Here is a 20154-nt window from a genome sequence, read left to right as displayed (position 1 = left end):
AATAAACAATCAACCAATCAGCTCCTGCCTGACATTTTTCAAACACAGTCTGTGACATGGCAGGTAGGAGCTGATTGGCTGGCTGTTTATCACTCTCCATTTTATCACTTTTTGAAGCTTAGTGCATCTGGCCCAATATCTGTTAGATTTGGTTGGTTATGGTATAAAGGGGCTACACTGTCTAGGTCAGGCATGTCCAAACTATGGCCCTCCAGCTGTTGTGAAACTACAAGTCCCATCATGGAACATTTCTTAATACATAATATATCCGATTTTCCATGTAAGCCTATGTATTGGGTGACCATACATGTGTGACAATAGTGCTGTGTTATTCACGCTGTCCTTGTGATTGGGAGATGCCTTTTTATGCACCGTATCTCACGGTCTATTAGAAGTATTTTTCTTTACCAAATCTACCTTTTTTAATGTTTTTATACCAGTCACTATATAAAGCCTTTTTCTATGTGCTTCCTCTGCGTTTCACTTCTACCAAATTATATCGATATGTCACGATAAATGAGGTCTAATGCGGTCTGAAGCTGCAAAATCTTACACTAGTAGCGAGGGCGGCCATTTTGTATCGTTCGGTGGACTAATTTTGTGTCTTGTTCATACGCAAAGTGACAGATATGTATTTAATCATGTTGGAATGTTCCCCTATAGAAAATCTATTATCAAGTGTCTTAATGAAGCGTACATGTTTATAAATAAAGACTGTCAACTTTATAATAGTCCAGTGGTTCTCAAACTCGGTCCTCAGGACCCCACACACAGTTCACATTTTCCAGGTCCCCCGACAGGTGCACTCATTACTGACTGCCATATTTTAAAAGATCCACAGGTGGAGCTAATCATTTCACTTGATTCTATGAGGAGACCTGCAAAACATGCACTGTGTGGGGTCCTGAGGACCGATTTGGAGAACCTGTGTTATAGTCCATCGTGATGTAGAGCACTCAACAATAGTGTGGACTCTGCTGCTTGAAACAAGGATCTCATTTAGTTCTTACTGGACATGGAGGGAAAACTTTTGAAATCAGAATCCCTGCCCTATCTGTTCACAGCGCCTGCGCGGTACTCTACACATCCCCTAGAAACTTTTGTATAAACAAGCAGTGAGAGAAATGAATTTAGTGCCTATATATAATTTACTTCCATGCTCATATTTTTAAAAACCTATTGATCGCCTAATGGAGGCGGCCATTTTGTGTGCTACACCCAATGTTCAGGAAATTGAGGCATGTAATTTTTTAGGTTGCTCCTCCATTTTGTGTGCTACACCCAATGTTCAGGAAATTGAGGCATGTAATTTTTTAGGTTGCTCCTCTGAACTACCAGTTCAGACCACCAAGTGGCGCTGTGTTCAGCTCGCGTGTTGAATAAAACTACACCAGGCTAGTTGGTGGGACTATGCTAAATCTACATATAGCTGCAGGTTTATTTATGCAGTGATACTTTTACACCGTGTAATGCGTGAATGTATGTATGTGCTCATTTTATCCAAACACTATGGAATGACTGCTGCAATCTGCTGTACGTTCTGCTCTATGCTCCCTGTGATGTATTTAGAAGGGTGACATCAGTAATTACTACATATATATAGCACGTTTCTTGGCAGACAAGAATTTCATGTTGGCAAACTCAAGCAGACCACTACATTAAAGGTATTTTAAAAAATACTTTTTTTTTTTTTATCTTTTTTTCTTGTGGGACGGGGTGGGGGTATTTTAGCAGAATTCGACAAATGTTTTTACTTTTTCCCACGTCTGTCATTTTGTTTCAGTTCTGTGAAGTTGGAAAACCACCACCACGAATCTATGACTTTGTGAAACTCAATACTAATAAACTGGGGCATCTTTTTCATTGCTGGTGTCTGTTGTTGGTTTTTCTGTCTAACCCTTTATATTACCTTGTTCGTGATTTTTCTTTGATGGTGTGTAGGTTGCACACGTAGCTGATGTCCGGCTATCTTTAGTCTCCTGCTGGCGGCCACCACATATACATACCCAGTGTTGTATATAAATGGCAACTGTGTGCAGAGCTAAATCGTATCCGGACGGTGGATCGATCATGTTTTTAGGTCAACAATACCATGATTGACCACTAGTGGTCAAAGGTGTAAACTTGGTCAACAGCATCTAGATCAGGGGTGGCAATTATTTTGACTGGGAGGCCACTTAACACTTAATAATATATACACATATATGTGTGTGTGTGTGTGTGTGTGTCATATATATATATATATTTATTTTTTTCAGACAATAGAGAGAAAAACCGCACATCACTTAAAATTTTAATAGGTGGGTGCTAGATCCCATAATACAGGATAGATACATTGTTTTTTACAAAAGTGGAAGAAAGAAATCTGCACATCAAAAGAGAAAGGTGGACACCTCACCGAAACAGCCTGTCGAGCAGTTTTGTTATAGGACCAGTGCGGGCATTCACAAGCACTATGGAGATTGTCTGTTAAGGTTAAGTAACCTGCAGATTTTTTTGTATGCAATATGGGTACTCTTTACCTAGAACGGCGCCCAAGATTTGGATCTTGGGCATCGCAAGGTAAAAAATCGCGTCGGTCGCATCGCATGCGACCAAAAAATCGCATGCGATGCGACTGACACGATTACCGCGATTTTACATAGGGAACAATGTTAAATGGCCCAATTGACCCGATTTTACATAGGGAGCAATGTTAAATGGCCCACAGAGCCCAAATAGCCACCCTCAAGTGTAAAATGGCCCCCCCAATTGTTAACGCCACCCCACAATCAACGTCAACCCGAAGCGTGGCTGTATGCGTCCTCCGACCTTTTCATACCCCCACTATCCACGTCGGCGTGGAGTTGAGAATAGAAAGTGTGGCGAGGGGACGTGGATACCTTCACAGGTATCCGCGTCCCCTCGCGGGCTCCACAGGTATCCGCGTCCCCTCGCGGGGCTCCCCACGCTTCGGGCTCGGTGGCTCGCTGCGCTCGCCAGCTTGTATAACGCTGCGTGGAGGCCGACTGACAGTATGCTATGGGTGCAGTACACACAAAGAATGATTAAAGAGAAAAATTGATTTGGATTTTTTTACTTTAATTTAATTTGTTTTTAATGCACCACGATCAGCTATGTGAAGGCCGAACAATCACACACCCACCTTCTGACAGTATACTATGGGTGCAGTACACACAAAAAATGAATAAAGAAGAGAAAAATTGATTTGGATTTTTTTACTGTAATTATTTTAAATGCGCAGCTTGTATGACGCTTCGTGGATGCAGAACAATCACACATGGAAATTGTGGTGTATACTATTGGGATGCAGTATACAGCAAAAAATAAAGAACAGCAACATTTATTTTTATATTGTATTTTTTTTTTTTTTTTTTTTGACGGGTCTTGGATAACACTGCGTGGACCATGGAGGCAGAACAGTCACACACGGAACTTGTTCTGCTTCTCACAGTAGTATATGGTGTATTGGATTGCAGTGCAGCACACCACAGTGACAAAAAAAAAAAGAAAAGCTGACAGCCTGCCTAAAGGCCCCCATACACTGCGATTTTGGGACGATTTCATCCGATTTCGGCACTTTGTGCCGATAATCGGATGAAATCGGCCCAAAATCGTAGGTATGTGACATTTGATCCGATCCAATGCGCGGTCCCGTGCGCATCGGACCGGATCAGGGAGGTCGGACGGTCTGTACATACGATCACGTCCGACCTCCCTGTATGCATATGCCTGCCACCTGACAGGCATATGCATACAGACACCGGGGGAGTAGTGGGGGCGGGCAGCGGTGGTGGGGGCGGCCAGCGGCGGTGGGGACGGGCGGCGTGTGCGGTGAGCGCAGTGTACTTACACATAGCAGCAGCGGCGGGGACGGGACGCGCAGTGGCGGCTATTATATTTTTAAAATACTTGTCAAATGACCGGCCGCTCTCTGATTGGCCGGAGAGCTCTCAGCCAATCAGAGAGCGGCCGGTCATTTGACAAGTATTTTAAAAATATAATAGCCGCCACTGCGCGTCCCGTCCCCGCCGCTGCTATGTGTAAGTACACTGCGCTCACCGCAAACGCCGCCCGCTGCCCGCCCCCCCCCCCCCACCGCCGCTGCCCGCCCACACTACCGCTGCCCGTCCCCACTACTGCCGCTGCCCGCCCCACTACTGCTCACCGCCCTGCCCCACTACTGCTCACCGCCCTGCAGCTCCCCGGGGTTTTTTTTTACATGGGATAAATCGCATGCGATTTATCCCATGTAAAAATGGCACATCAAGTGCCAAATTGTATGTGAGCCTCCCGGGGAGCTGCCGGGCGGCTCGCAGGTAAATTGGGTCCGACTTGTCCCTAGGACAAGTCGGCCTAATGTATGGGGGCCTTAACACACGACCTGTACAATTACTACAATATAATTAAGTATATTATATATATATATATATATATAATATTAATATATAACCCAGCACACAAACCTCTCTGCTGAGTCTGCACTGTCACAAATCCCTCTGCACAGCACAACACCCCTCTACACACAAACCCCTCTAGTCTGTACTGCACAACACCTCTCTGCACTGCACAACACCCCTCTGCACTGCACAACACCCCTCTGTCTGCACAACACCCCTCTGCACACTAATGATTGATGACAAGTGATAAATGACAAGTTCAACCCCAGTGCACAACCTCCAGACTCCCCACGAGCAGAGCTGTGCATAGCTGGAAGCGTGACTGTGAAATGGTGCCGAATTTTCGGGACGCTGAGCTTTTATAGACTTGGCGTCTCGCAAGAATCCAAGGGCAGATTCCCGTGTCCGGCCGTGCTCGGGTTTCTGTAAAAAGCCGGAAACTCGCGAGCGCAGCTATGGGCCTATGTTCGGAGCGGTTCAGATTCCACGGACTCCGAACCGCTCATCTCTACTCATAACATCCCCATTACTGCAAATTTCCATCAAACCCCCTCATTTCCTCCCCCCCCACTGCACCCCCTATCAGTGAGCACCCTCTCATCACTTCACATTCCTTCACATCCCCATCAGTACATTACCCACCAAAAAAATGCAGCCACCAGTCAGTGGGGAGCCTGAGCAGGGGAGCCAGAGCAGGAGGCTCAGGAGGATCGTGGAGGACTTTCTGGTGCCGGTGCGTAGCACACCGATGCCCGCCCCGCACAGCATTCCTGGGAGTGTGGGAGGGGACGCGGCCATGTGGCAGCCGCCTCCCCGGCATTTGTTGGTGCGGCTGCCGTGTGACCGCGCAACCTCCCACACCCCCAGTAATGTTGTGCGGCGCGGGCGGGCATTGGCAGCACCGCACCAGGCTGCAGCAGGGCGGCCCGGGCCTTGCTGCTATACCGCGATGACAAGCGGCTCAGCTAGTCAGGCCTGTTGCCTCTTAGGGGTCAATTTTCTAAATCTTCTAAAACTGAAAAAAGGGGATGTTGCTTATAACAACCAATCTGTTTCTATGAGCAACATCAACTCTTCATTTTAAGAAGTGATAGTAAATTTAGCCCTTAACCCTTTGAGTGCCAACTATCTCTGTGAAATATGTGCAAAATATCCTCTAAAAATGCCAGCGTCGCTCACATTTGTTATATAAATTCAAATAAATAAATGTTTCGAGAAAAAAAAAGAGATTTCCTATATGAGGCAAACATTACAGGGCATTATGGTGAATAACAATGTTTGCTTGGCAATTTTAACACCTATTTTGACACTTGCCACTCAAAGGATTAATAGCTGAAGCTACAAGGCTGCTTGAGAGTAAACGCTAGCCGTTCCCAAACTGAGCGCTGACTTCATGTTGCTGACCGACAGGCTGATGACGACTTTGATCTTACGCTCAGTGATTCAAGGAGTCTGGGAAATTAGTAAAATTGTCTGTTACTTCAGACTCCTCCCATCGCTGGCTTAGAGCTCTGAGGAGTCATCAGGCAGCTCCCCCCCCCCCTCCAGTGCTCTGACTCCCCAGTCCAGCCCAGCAACCTCTGCTACTGCCACCAGCAGGGTTCACTCCTGACTCGCTCATCTAAAGGCAGATATCCACAGGGGGAACATGGCTGGCAGTGAGGGCAACTCTGGGTCTTCTCTCCCACTGCCACGTTATTATTCACTGCCTCACTGGTATCCCCAAATAAGCTTTAACATTTTAAAAAAAGCACGTTGGGGCAGGGTCTCTGAAAGGATCTCGTTTCTGCAATTGTGTAAGAAATTAAGTGGTTCCTTTAGTGGTCACTTTGCTACTGTTTTTGTGTCTCTGCAGTGCTGCTGTGCATGTGGGTTCTGTCATAATTTTTCTTTTTTGATAGGGTCCCAGGGCGAAATAGAGAACCCCTGCACTAGATAATATGCTCCACTACAGCTCCATTGACTGTAATCCTGGATGAATGGTATAGCACATACACATGGAACGATATTGGTAAAGCTATCGTTCTGTGACATCACCCACTCTTAGCATGCATCATTTGTGACAGGGGGGGGCATGGGTGTTCTTAAAAATGCGCACGAGCATGCATCGTTAATTATGAGCATACACACTAAGCATTAAAACTGTATTGCTCAGAAGGGCAAAAATGAGTTATATCTTATATAATATCGCTTAGTGTGTATGGCATTTGAAGTTCACTTGGCTGCTTCATTCAACCCGGTCAGATGTCCACTTGTAGCTGGACACGCACTACCCCGTGTGGTAACCGGGATGTCTGCAAATAGAAATTTAACCAGGATCTGTCGATGGGACCAGGGGATGAGGTGGCCTGTATGTAACATCATCCGTTCGGGCCCCCTCCTCTCTCTCGGCTGCAGAGCCACACTGCGCAGCACAGTGCAATAAAGTCTGAGCACTAGAAGGCTCAGACTCTGCTGCGCCAGGTACAGAACTTAGGAAAAATGGTGCCGCGGCCATTTTTTCTGCAATTCCGCCAGCGCTGCTGCCTTCATCGCTGGACTCATTGCACTCATTAAAAATACGCCACTGAATGCAACTGCGCATCACCAGAAGAGCAAATACTCCTGTTTTCAGATTTGGTGGGGTGATTTGGCACCCAAGATAGGACAGGTGTAAGTCAGAAACCAAGCAAAAGGAGTATGGGGGTCATAGGGTCAATAGTATGAAGGCTGACATATCATACATAAAAAAAAAAAAGGATCAATACTTCATAAAACCAATTGATGATGTCCAGCATTGCATACACAATCCATCATTTTTATTTATTTATTTTTATTATGATATATTAGTATGATATTCTTTTAATTGATTAAATATTTGATAGATCAACACAGTGCGCTCTCTTTAATTTGTTTTAGTTTTTTTCTGAGTGAATTTCTAAAACAATTTGGAAGCAGCACTATTGCCTAATTAGAGCTGTGACCAATTATTAATTGTTAAAATTATTTTTAATTAGTTTCTTGTGCCTGATTTACCTTGTCTGTATATTGATGCTCCTCCCCCTGGGCATGAAAGGTCCTTTTGCCCACTAGAATTTAGCAACTACCATGGCCAAATAGCAAAACTGAAGCAGAGCATGTTGGGATGTGTAGTTCAACAACAGCTGGAGTGCCAAAGGTTCCCCATCCATGCTTTAGTACATAGACCTTTAGACTTTAGTAAACACCCCATCAGTTCTACAAATGCAGACATAGGGGTGAATACTAATGCGATCACTTGGTTACATTTTTTACTCCTAATTCCTAAATCTTTTATGAAGGAATATTTTATTTTTCTCCAGAGTATTCTGTCTTTTCCCCAACATGCTTTACAGTCTCCAAACATAATGGTTACAGTAGTATAAAGGGAAGGATAGTAATAATAATAATGGATTTTTTTTTAACTTTTACTGTTCCTACTGTATATAGAACATTACAATTAAAGAATCAAAATGTGATTACAGTGCCCTCAGGGTGTGATAAGGCCTCAGTGCCCCATATTTCATATATCTCCTGTAGTTTATATAGTTATATCATTTTAATATTGATTTTAGTAGAATATAAGGGGAAATTGTGGCAAGAGCCTGGAGCTAATGGCAGATACTGTAGAAGGAAAACAAAATTACTTGGATTAGAGGAGGCGTTATGGGTATGTACATATGTCTATATTATACCCTACCCGCCAAGGGGTTTTAAACACCCCCATTTTGTAAAAAATAAAATAAAATTATATTTATACAATTTTACAACCTGAAATGGGACAAAGGTACGCAGCCTTCTGGAAAATGTGTTCGGTGTAAGGCAGTGGTTCTCAACTCAGTCCTCAAGGACCCCCAACATTGCACTGTTGGGGGTCCTTAAGGCCCCGACCGGACCGAGCGAAGTCAAGCCCCTTGCGGGCTCGCTGTGCTCACCATGCTGCAGCCTTGGCTTTGTATACTGTCATCTTGTGCACTGGCAATGATAGAGCACAGCGTAATACTACAGGAGTGTGGTATAGCAGGTGGACCACAAAAGGTCATGCACAAAGTCAACACTGAAAAAAGATTGATAAATGCTCAGGTGTCAATATCCACACCTGAGCATATGGACCCTGAGCATTGGTGTACCGCTTCCCTCGCTATGCTATGGCTAGCTCCACCACTGCCGCTCTCAGGAAAACACTTTTCCGTTCCCAAGAGTCTGCATCGATGATTAAGTATGAAAAGGTAAAAAAAAAAAAACTAAAGCCCCCCATACACGGTCCATTTTGCCGGTCCGTTTTGTACTTTTAAAGTACACATCGTATCGGATCGCATGCCTTGTGTACGATGTGTACCTAGTACAAAAAGTATGTGCAGCACATACTTTTTGTACCATACTATGTGATGCGCGGGAGCACGCATCGCATAGTACAAAACGGAGCCGGCGAAAACGGAGCGTCTATGGGCTCCTAAACACTCATGTTGCCCTTTTCATGTGGCAGCCATTGCCATGTCAACCTAAAGCTTGTGTCTACCTTTTGACCATGTCAACTTATTTAATGCTGACCAAAACATTGTATGTCAGATTTTGTAGCAAATGGTATACTGGAATCCTCATAGTATAAAGCAGGCATGTCCAAACTATGGCCCTCCAGCTGTTGTGAAACTACACGTCCCATCATGCCTTGCTATTAGAGAATGTTGAAAATATGGCAAGGCATGCTGGGATGTGTAGGGCCAGAGTTTTGACATGCCTGTTTCTAAAGAAACATACATGAAGTACCCTGTAGCTGTGGTGGTACTGGCACTATATATACATAGCTAGGAGGAGACTACTATATAACACATCTCCCTCATAACTGGTGCTGCTACCCTGGCCTGGCCTGCTGCTTAGACATAGACTGCAATTACTTCCTGAAATGCTGTTTCCCTGTACGTCACACAAGCTAACGCCGCCATCTTGGTTACTGGCAAGCCGGGTAATGATCGACTATACCGTTATTATTGCGATCTTTCATATCAGTCGGCCGCTCGCACTAACCCGCTAATCACTACACCCGCGTCCGCTGCGCTAACGGCGCCCGTGTTACCCGCTATCTGTCTCGATCCCGGGGCCGGCTGCTGCCACCATCACTTCCGGCGGAGGGGGTGACCTCCGACCCCGCGCAGCTCCTCCTTCCTTTCCTGCAGCGGCCGCACGAGAAGACTCAGCAGTGAGTGTCGTGATGTCCGCCCGTAGCATCCGCGTTAATCCTCCGGGGCGGCGGGGTTGGGGAGACCGAGGCCCGGTGCAGGGGGTAGGGTACCCTCCCGTGGTCCTGGTTTGGGGGGTATGGTGGCTGGGAGCGATATACTGGTGGATATAGGGGATGATACGGCGGGGCCTAGTGCAGCCACGGGCTAGAGTACATGGGAGCCCGACCTGGGAGCGCTGCCTCCCCTACTGGCTGTGACCATAATATGTTACATAGCAGCTGCTGTAGGATTACACAACCCAGCATGCCTGATCAGACTTGGATTTAGAATCCTGTAACTGGGCATGCTTGTATGTGTAGTCCTACAGTGGTTGGTGTGCCACACATTGCCTATGTGCAGTGTATAGTCCCTGTGTGCTCAGACCTCTAGACAATGTTGTGTATGTGGCATGTGTATATGTATTTGTGTTAATAACTTTTCATTGTATATTGATTACTCTGGTTATGGTTGTCTTATCACGAATGATGCGCTATGACCTATGCAGGTGCTACGCAATGTGCTAATAATGGCTACATGGGGTGGTTCTTACTGTTTGTGCCAGTGTTTTGGCTGTTCTATCACCCATGTGATGTACCCACCAGTAATGTGTGTGTTCTCTATACAGAGTCCATGTTGCTGGCCAACAGTGTTCCATAAGCTGGCAGTATGCTATGCTGCTGGCCCTGCAGGAGCAATGGGCTAATAGCATAGCCATCGATACTCTGCATGGTGTGTACACTGTCTCCATGAAAAAGCCAACAGAACGATGGTCTGGTGGATCGGAGAGGGTTGTTATCCTACTCTAACCGTCCTGACTGTTCGGCTGTGACTAATGACCAGTCAGTATAATATAAATTAAGCCTTAATAAGTGCAGTTATAGCTGGCTGGTGTATATGGTTATGGTGCGGTGTCACCAGCTCTATACTTTTGAGCAGTAACCATGCATGTGGATGATGAACCTCTTATGTTAGCAATACACTATTTTTAATGTCAACGTCCCCCTGATGGTTGAGTTTTGGAATATTAAATGTTCAAAAATCTAGATTCCTAGGCAATTTGACAGGTATTTTTATTTATTTTTCCATGTTTGGTTAACCAACATTGCTGTATTGTGAATCGCAGCTGCTGTTGTATGGATGTTACAGAAGCTGTATGAATACAGATCAGAAAGGAATGCAGTGGTTGTAGATAAACATTGTCCAGCATGTTGGCAGAATGGCTTGCTACTGGCTATGTACTAGGGCCCCATGTGGCAGAGGTGTGCTCTGGGTGTTCTAGGTTCCTCAAAATGTGCAAAACGTTCCGGTAGGATAAACTTGAGTTAAATAAATTACACTGTAAGCTCCACTAGGGCAGAGAATAGGGATTTATTATCCCAGTAAAGAGCAGTGTAATATGTTGGTACATTTGATGGTATGTGGTGTGCTTGATCGGTAATTGAAGCTGGGTACCAGGTGTACCCAGCCCAACATTGGCAGTGACGGGAACCGGCGTTGGCAAGTACATGCTTGGAGATGTGTGGCGCAGGGGCCATGCTGCATTTGGCAACATGGCCCCCTAACAACATCTTTGGTCAACCCTGCATGTTCGACCAATGACCCTCATTAGCGACCTAGTGGGTACACACCAGGCCTGGCCAACCTGTGGCTTTCCTGTTGTTGTGAAACTAAGTCCCAGCATGCCTTGCAACAGTTTGCTATTAGGGAATGCCATACCCTCCAACATGACCCATTGCATTCGGTACACAATGCTCTGCTCCTGGATGTCCCTGTAATGTATGATTGTCGTCACCTGTGTTGAAACACCCTTCTCGTCAATTATCTAGTTCCACACAGGTGCTGGCAATCCTACATTACCAGGGAAGTCCAGTAGCAGAGCATTGTGTACCGAATGCAATGGTTCATGTTGGAGGGTATGGAATGCTAAACCTGTGGCAAGGCATGCTGGTATGTGAGGTTTTACAACAGCTGGAGAGCCACAGGTTAGCCAGGCCTGCATTAGACTGACCAATGAGAACGGGCCTGATGTGTGTTTAGAAACATGCTCTGTGCATTGCTGTGTTATATGATAGGAATATGGCTTTTGTTAATGGTTTTTATTTTAATTTTCAGAAATGGCTCCACGTAAGGGTAAGGAAAAGAAGGAAGAGCAGGTCATCAGCCTGGGGCCACAAGTGGCTGAAGGAGAAAACGTGTTTGGAGTCTGCCACATCTTTGCGTCTTTCAATGACACCTTTGTACATGTCACTGATCTGTCCGGCAAGTAAGTGACGCGTAACCTGTGTGTAATGTATTTGGTTGGAGTGTTGTGACTGCGTTGTGCGGTTAGTGTGCATCTTACACCTTGCATCCCAGAAACTAAAGTCTTGAGCCCCTAGTATTAATACTTGACTATTTGCTCCATAATAGTCATTGATTACGTACACCCTGAGCGATATTCATAAATGCTATTGCTCAGAAGAGCCAAAACAAGCGATGTTGTTCATTATCGCACCATGTGTACGCACTTTTAGTCTCATTGTGTGGGACATATTGATAGCCTGCTTCCAGTCTCTGATCTTGAATGTCATTCTTAAGGTGGCCATACACACGCAGATTTATCTTCAGATCTGGCTGGTTGGAACAAAAACCTGATTATGGATGAGAGCAAATGACCGTTGACCATTTGCTTGGAAATACTGGAAAACTGACAAACTGTCATTCAGATATTACCAGATTTTTGTTCCAACCAGCCAGATACGATGATAAATCTGTAAGTGTATGGTCACCTTCACTCTGCCCGGGATTCTGACAGCCGTTTCTCTGACATCGGAATCCTGACTTACACAGGCTATTTTCGCTCATTGGGGTCCATGACCCTCATTAAGGGAGAATAGAAGGTGGCTAGCTCTCTTACCTGTTGGGCTCTTGACAGTTGTGATTCCGATGTTGGAGAAACATCAGTCAGAATCCCAACTGTCGCTGAGTTATAACATACCCCTAAAATCAGCCTCATGGCTGTAATCCTAGTAACCCGACAATGTGGATATAAAGAAGCAAGATCAAACTTCTATTGTGTAATGGATTTCTACATTTCTCATATTGTACATTTGCCGTGTGCTGCTTGCAGTAGCTGCTGCCTGACCATGCTTTGTCTCCTGCCGTAGAGAAACCATCTGCCGAGTCACCGGTGGGATGAAAGTGAAGGCTGACAGAGACGAGTCCTCTCCTTATGCTGCTATGTTGGCTGCTCAAGACGTTGCCCAAAGGTGCAAAGAGCTCGGAATCACTGCTCTCCACATCAAGCTGCGTGCTACCGGCGGGAACAGGTAATTTCTGAGTGCATGCTCTGAGCTATATAGGAAAGCTTAGATAATGTAGGTATTAAGGGGTGTACACATGGGGCAATTCGAAGCGTTTTTGACTATCGTCAAAATGGCTTGTTTCCCTGAATGGCCCTGTGTGTACACAACGGGCGATAGTGATGTATGGTCCCGCAGCGGTGCTATCGCCAGGCCAAATACAGTGCAGACATGAATATTCTTACTAGACAGGGTGTGTTTGGCCGCGGCTCCTGGGGCTGGCAGGATGCAGCCGATGGGATTCTCTTGTCGTGGCGCATAGTTGTCAGGGCAACAGCAGCGGATTCTGCAAAGCTCTGTCGAGTGCTGCAGACTTGCTAGATGTTGCCTGGTGCATAGTGTTAGAAGTTATCACTTAGATTACTGGACGCCTCTAACAAGATGGCTTGGTTTTGTTTTTATTAGTGTTGGTCTGCAACAAGAAATATTAAAAGCACTTGGATCACTGGAGGGGAAAAGATGGAGCTGTTGGCTTACTTGGCATTAACGATTTGTTTCTGCTCATAGTGCTAGGAGGAATTGGGTGTAATAGGACGGAGGACCTTAGAAATTCCCTTTTTGAAGTTCTCTATCTGCAGTCTCTTGTGATAAAGTGAGGGTCCCATCACAATTGATGCTTTTGATCTATTGTTATACCCTACACCAGTGGTTCTCAACCTTGCTCCCCAAGTACCCCCAACAGTTCATGTTTTTTCCAGGTCACCTTGCAGGAATTATCATTACTCACTGACGCATTTCAAAAGATCCACAGGTGTAGCTAATTATTCTGTGTGTAGACCTGGGAAACGTGCACTGGTGGGGCTGCTTGAGGGCTGAGGTTGGGAACCACTGCTATACACCATGGCGAGTCTCTTGTCTTGATTTCCCATAGCCTACAGGTGCAGTGTGATGGTAGATGGCAGTTGAGGCAGTGCTGGGGTTGAATGGCAGCTTGGGCAGTGCTGGTGGGGGCAGGCAGCAGATAGGGTAGAGCTGTGTGTTTGGGGATAGAGATGGGCAACTCGGCTCTTTTCCGTGAGCGGCTCCACTTACGGAAACGAGCCGGTTCTTTTGAAAGGCCGTCGACTTTTACGGAAATCAGAATATCAGTATTAAAAACAAAATCTATTAAGTTTGGTTACCCATGGTGTGGCCACGGTGTTCAGAAGAGTGTGTATGTATAATATAACACACTTCTGCGGAATGCCGTGGCCACATTGTGGGTAACCAAACTAAACAGATTATTTTTTTTAGATAATACTGATATTATGATTAACGTAAAAAAAAGAGCTGTGAGACTTTGAGCGGCCAGCAAACTGAGCCGCAAGAGCTGAGCCAGGAGAGCGGCGTTCTGAGCAGGGAGAGCCAGTGGGAGGAGTCCCTGATCCGTGAGTGTGACTGAGCAGCGGTTCCTGGAGCAAGATAGTTCTTCCAGTCACTCAACACAACTGTCTCCAGGAGCCACCACTGAATTTTAACAGTTCACGGCTCAGCTGGCCCATTAGGAAGAGCCGGTTCTTTGAACAGACTCATCAATGAGCTACCCATCTCTAGACAGGTAACAGTTTAGGCTGATCCGTATCAGTAGGTGATTGGGGAAATGAGTAGGTAGGGGCAGCATTGATCACAAAAATGCATTGTACTGAGTATTTTACTTGAAATTGGGGACCCGGGACTCCGTTTTCAGAAATGAGTGGGTCCACTGGTACATGCTGTGCTGTAACAAAGTTTAGAGGGATAGTGTGGTCGGGCAGAGATTGTACGCAGCAGTGGTTGTCCATGGGCAATGTGCTGTGATCTGCAGCATGGCTGAGCCAGACACCCCAGCAGAGCTGCTGCCACATATGCTGGAGAGAAGCCTGGGGCTCTGTGCTGCCTGTGGCCTGGTGGGGAACCACTGGTGTGGTATAGGGTTCCGACAGTCGGGATCCCATCTGGCTGGACTCAGACAGTATGGGGAGCGCAACAAAGCCCCCCGCGGGCTCGCCACACTGCGGGCACGGTGGCTCTCTAGGCACACCACCTATTCTCCCTCTATGGTGGTCGTGGACCCCCACGAATGAGAATAGTCGGTGGCCGTCGGGAACTCATCTGTCTGTGTTTTAACAGTCTGGTAAATGACTGTCGGTACCCCGTCCGGGAACCGCTATAGCTGGCTGAAGGTCCAGACATTGGGTAAGCATCCAGCACTGCCGTTGAGTCTCGGTGGCAGGTGTGCAGAGCATGGGGTAGAGGATAGAGAGCTGTAAGCAAATTGCAGAGCACTGGCTGCCAGAGGTGCAGATGAGGGGTAGAAACCACAGGTGGCGATTGGGAGGGCAGAGGCTGTAGGACTGCTACAGTGCATGCAGCCAGATCACAGCAAGTCCTGTGGGAGCCTTATTATCCCAGCCTATAGCATGTAAGGGTGAGCACTGGTTACTATTCTCCCCTGTGACCCAGTAATAGCACCAATGAATAAACCTGCAAGGGGTGAAGCAATCTGCTGAATTACATCCAAATGAGTATTTGATACATATGAGTTGCGGGTGGTGCAGATGCCAGCAGTCTGAAGACCTATCTCTTTAGATACTCACTCTCCCTACCACCAGCCTAGCCTTCCCTGTAAGTGTGTAACCCTAACCCACCACAAATTCCCCCCTAGTGCCTTGGCATAAACCCCATTCCTGGCCTAATGCTGCGAGACCCCGCTTATACTTACAATTGGGAACTGTAACACATGTTAGAGTTCCGGCACTGGTTTTCTGGTAGCCTTCGGCATCCCAACCGCTGGGACTTTAACTACATCCCCTCCCTACTTAATGCGCTCACTGCACCCAAATCCTGTGTGACCCTCTGGGGTGACCAGTGGTTAGATGGGTGACTGCATTTGTATAATTGTAGTTTGGAACCTTTAACACTTGAGGTTCCTTCCAGTTTGATCCTGCTGCAAACAAGTCTCATAGGGCAAGAAGGATGTATACATCACTTAAATCAGGCGCTGGCAAGTTCAAATCTGTAGGATCTCCCCGTCGTTTTAGGTTAGTGATACCATGCGGTAATAAATGCAAATATAGTGAAGTACAGTAACGTACAAAGTATTTTATACACAAGATACAAATCAGATCTCCAGATATAAAACAATGAAAACTCATTCACAGTTCAAACCTTCTAAAAAGTGTCCATAAAGGGGGCCTCTCAATGTCTCAAAGGCAGAGAAATTAGCAGAGTTGGTGGAACTGATCGCCAGCTCATATAGCGCATGTAATTTGTCCTGGGGAAAATCACCAGTCTCTGCTCCACGTTCTCCCGGCACCTCTGAGTCACTCGGATGGCACCCCTTTGTTCTGACCGACGCGTTTGACTCACTATGGAGTCTTTTTCAAGGTCCCGAATAATGTACGTACACGTCCTGCGACCATCGAATGATGGGGGAGGTTCCCTGAGATGGAGGAGGCGTATTCCATGAAAAATACACGTGCGGTCCGTTCAGACAGCTTATCGCATTCGGACGGAGTGAGCGATCCGTACGAAAGGCGGGGTTTAGGACGCACGGCCCTGGCCGCATATTTGGCTCCGTCCGCACAGACCAGAATAAGGCCCATTGAGAGGTCCCCCTTTATGGACACTTTTTAGAAGGTTAGAACTGTGAATGAATTTTCATTGTTTTATATCTGGAGATCTGATTTGTATCTTGTGTATTAAATACTTTGTACGTTACTGTACTTCACTATATTTGCATTTCTTCCCGCATGGTATCACTAACCTAAAACGACGGGGAGACCCTACAGATTTGAACTTGCCAGCGCCTGATTTAAGTGATGTTTACATCCTTCTTGCACTTCACTTTGAGGGGATAAAGGAAAACCCTCTACATAACTAGTGAGGCTGCTGTGCACACGGTTGGGGATCACTATATTATTTATGAGTCTCATAGGGCAATGGCTCCGAATGTGTGTGAATCAGAGCAGCAGAATTTTTCTCATGGCATCTGTCAATCATGAAATGTGGAGCAAAAGCCAGACTCAAGTACTGTTTTTTTATTTTTAAGATTGACAGTTCATTTGTCTTGGGCCACCAACTCCAGGCCGCACTGCTAGTGCCCTAGCACAGTTTCGGAACCACTACCATAGGGCACTGTTTGGCATTTCCATCAGTATTCCTTTTAGGTCACCGTGTGTGTGTGTGTGGTCTTTAATTTTCTGCATTTTCAAAATATGCTGGAAAGGTTTAAGAAAACAAACGTGCCTACAGGGTGCTGAGGATCATTTTGGAGTTTCCTTGAGAGGATGCATCCACCCCCATTATGTGTTATATCTACTGCTATGTGCAGAAGCTGGAGCTGTGCTGTAATAGTGGCTGGGTCCATGTCTGATCTCTAGCCGTTGTCGGGGCTTACTGGAGTCTGGAACCATATCTACTGCTATGTGCAGAAGCTGGAGCTGTGCTGTAATAGTGGCTGGGTCCATGTCTGATCTCTAGCCGTTGTCGGGGCTTACTGGAGTCTGGAACCGTTACCTCCCTTTCCCCCTACTCTCAAAGAATAATGAAGCTGCCCATACATTGGTGAGAGATCTCTGCAATTGGTTGCGTGCGTTTTCCTTGCAATGTGGCCGGGACCTTCCTGGGCGACAGGATCGCATATGATTTATCATATGCAAAGGACCGCATACAATGTATCTCTTGGGGTTCTAGCAGGTGCTATGCTCTGCGATTCCAGCAACGCTCCCGTATTTAGCGCAATCGCACCAAAACCACCTGCGATGTGCCAGTCTTCATGAGATACATCGCAATCGCATAATAACGGGACATATGGCACCAGTGTATGGGGGCCATAAGAGTGGGCAGGTTTGCTATTATTATAGTCTCTGTATAGTTCACAATATGGGCAGGATGGATCCTAGTAGAGATGGCCAATAGATCATTGCAGAGGCTTCTCCCACCACAGAATGGATGTAATAGGTAATCGGAGAGATTATACCATGGTAGCAAATGCCACGCTCCCAACGTTGACTGGAGAAGCCATCGGAAGCTTTCATGGTTTACAATGGCAAACCCTGCTGATAGCTGTTTTGGGAGAATTCGCTGAAGGCCTGTGAAATCTTTTTGGGTAACACTGTTCAACACCCTATAAACTGTCTTGTTTTTTCAGGACCAAGACCCCTGGACCTGGTGCCCAGTCCGCCCTCAGAGCCCTGGCTCGTTCTGGCATGAAAATCGGTCGCATTGGTGAGAACTTATTTGTTTTGTTTTTACATTTTGGGCCGGCTGCTGTGTCCTGTGACCAATGGGCAGTTGCTGACCTAGCCGTGGCCATTTAGTTAACCATATCTGCCTCGGTCATGGGTGGCCGATATTGTGCGTACACCCTGAACCATATCAGCTGCCAGTATTGGTCGATGACTTCACTGGGACCCGCTAAACATGCAGGTCATTTGGCTATCTAGCCAAACCTTCAGTCCAGCATACATCAATTAACGATACGTGGGTTAAAGATTGAGGGTACACACTAGGCAATATTGTGAATGGTATCGCTCAGAAGCCCCTTTCTGAGCGATATCTTACACAATATCCTCTAGTACAGGCATGTCCAACGTTGGCCCTCCAGATGTTGTGAAACTACACATCCCAGCATGCATTGCCAGTTTTGCTATTAGAGAATGCTAAAACTATTGCAAAGCATGCTGGGATGTGTAGTTTCACAATATCTGGAGGGCCAATGTTGGACATGCCTGCTCTAGTATGTAAAATAGCAGGAAGGATTGGCACAGGCTTTTAAATTGCGTGTTTTTTTTCTTTTTTTTTTCTTTTTTTAATTAAATAACCAACATTACTGCATCCGCTGAATTGCTGGTGGCGCTCCCAAAAAGATGTTCAGCAATATAACTGGAAAAAAAAGGGGGGGTGACTACAGGAGAACATACGTGAGGTTTTTTTGGGGCACACTTGAAAAAATGTGACAATGTAAATAGTGAGGTTAATTTAAAATAACTTTTAATGTATTTTAAGCTAAAATAGGTAAGCGCATCAATTAACACAAGTTAATAAGTGGTGCTGATTCTGCGGTCACCTTATGGTGTATTCCCGATGGGTGTACCCAAAACTGGCGAAATGCTAGAATAATGTGAGAGTATAAACTACCTGATTGAAGATATTAGAAATAAAGTAGCACAAATGCTTGACATTAATACAAGTGACGCATGACACATCCAAAGAGGCAACTTCCGTCCATGCAGCCAATAATGTGGATTCCATTCAATGCGTGAAGTAATGTTAACACAACATGCCCCTCGTGGGGATTGCAAAGGTTCAGAGTATAGATTCAGTATAGAAAAACTCAAATGAAACTGAAAAACCTTGGTGGTCCTCCCCACGGGTACTGATCCGGCCAATCACTGCCTAGCTGCTGAGATCGAAACGGGATCAGGCGGCCCAGTGATGTATGGTAGTCATGACCAATATCCTAGTGCTGGGGTAGCCAACCCTAGTCCTCGAGAGCTACCAACAGTGCATGTTTTGCAGGTCTCCTCACAGAATCACAAGTGAGCTAATTAGCTCCATCTGTGGATCTTTCAAAATGTGCCAGTGATTAATGAGTGCAGCTGTGCAGCAGCTAGGTTGTCTGGAAAATGTGAACTGTTGGTAGCTCTCGAGGGCTAGGGTTGGCTACCACTGTCCTAGTGTGTGTGGGGATTCAAATTTGTATTTGTATAGCGCACACATATTCCACAGCGCTTTACAGAGAACATTTGCACACTTGCTTCACTACCAAGAGATCTCCATATGTCTCACTGTAAATGCAGAAGATGACCCACCCCATCTGTTATTGCAGAGAGCAGTAGAGTGTGGTGACTGATCCATCACCCCTGCTGCTGATCGCTGCACATGTGGAAGGGGTGACAGTCAAACTGCGCATCTGGGAGTGAGGTCTGGCTATGCCCACATCCGTTCGGTAGTGCCTGGCACTTGCCCATCCATTTGCAAACTTTCTAACTCTTAATTGTATCGGTAAATTACTTAAATCCCATGTTGGGGGATTTCCTAGCAGCCATATTGGAAATGGAGTATATGTGCAATCTGAAAATGTCCATCGCAACTTATACAATTTCTCTTTGCTTTCCTTTGCAGAGGATGTGACCCCTATCCCATCCGACAGTACACGCAGAAAGGGCGGTCGCCGTGGTCGTCGTCTGTAGTTATCGATTTCCTTTCAGTTGTTAATAAAATTGTCAGACCAAA

At 46.0% G+C, this 20154-nt stretch overlaps 1 protein-coding gene and 1 long non-coding RNA gene across 2 annotated transcripts; both read left to right on the top strand.

Annotated features, from left to right (window-relative positions):
* The first annotated feature begins 11 nt into the window (after positions 1-11).
* On the top strand, positions 12-1863 carry LOC146073945 (uncharacterized). Its single transcript, XR_014473348.1, has 2 exons — positions 12-1254; positions 1318-1863. It is a non-coding gene; the product is annotated as an uncharacterized LOC146073945 (long non-coding RNA).
* Positions 1864-9436: 7573 nt separating this feature from the next.
* On the top strand, positions 9437-20154 carry RPS14 (ribosomal protein S14). The gene is made up of 5 exons (XM_083181547.1): positions 9437-9594; positions 11729-11879; positions 12763-12924; positions 18068-18144; positions 20044-20154. Exons 2-5 carry the CDS (start codon positions 11731-11733, stop codon positions 20109-20111), a joined length of 456 nt encoding a protein of 151 aa, XP_083037673.1. The 5' UTR covers positions 9437-9594; positions 11729-11730; the 3' UTR covers positions 20112-20154.

Source organism: Crinia signifera, chromosome 4, assembly GCF_055691185.1.
Source record: "Crinia signifera chromosome 4, ASM5569118v1, whole genome shotgun sequence".
NCBI classification, from domain to species: domain Eukaryota; kingdom Metazoa; phylum Chordata; class Amphibia; order Anura; family Myobatrachidae; genus Crinia; species Crinia signifera.
The sequence above is the reverse complement of the archived record's forward strand: the minus strand, read 5'-3'. Positions and strand labels throughout refer to the sequence as shown.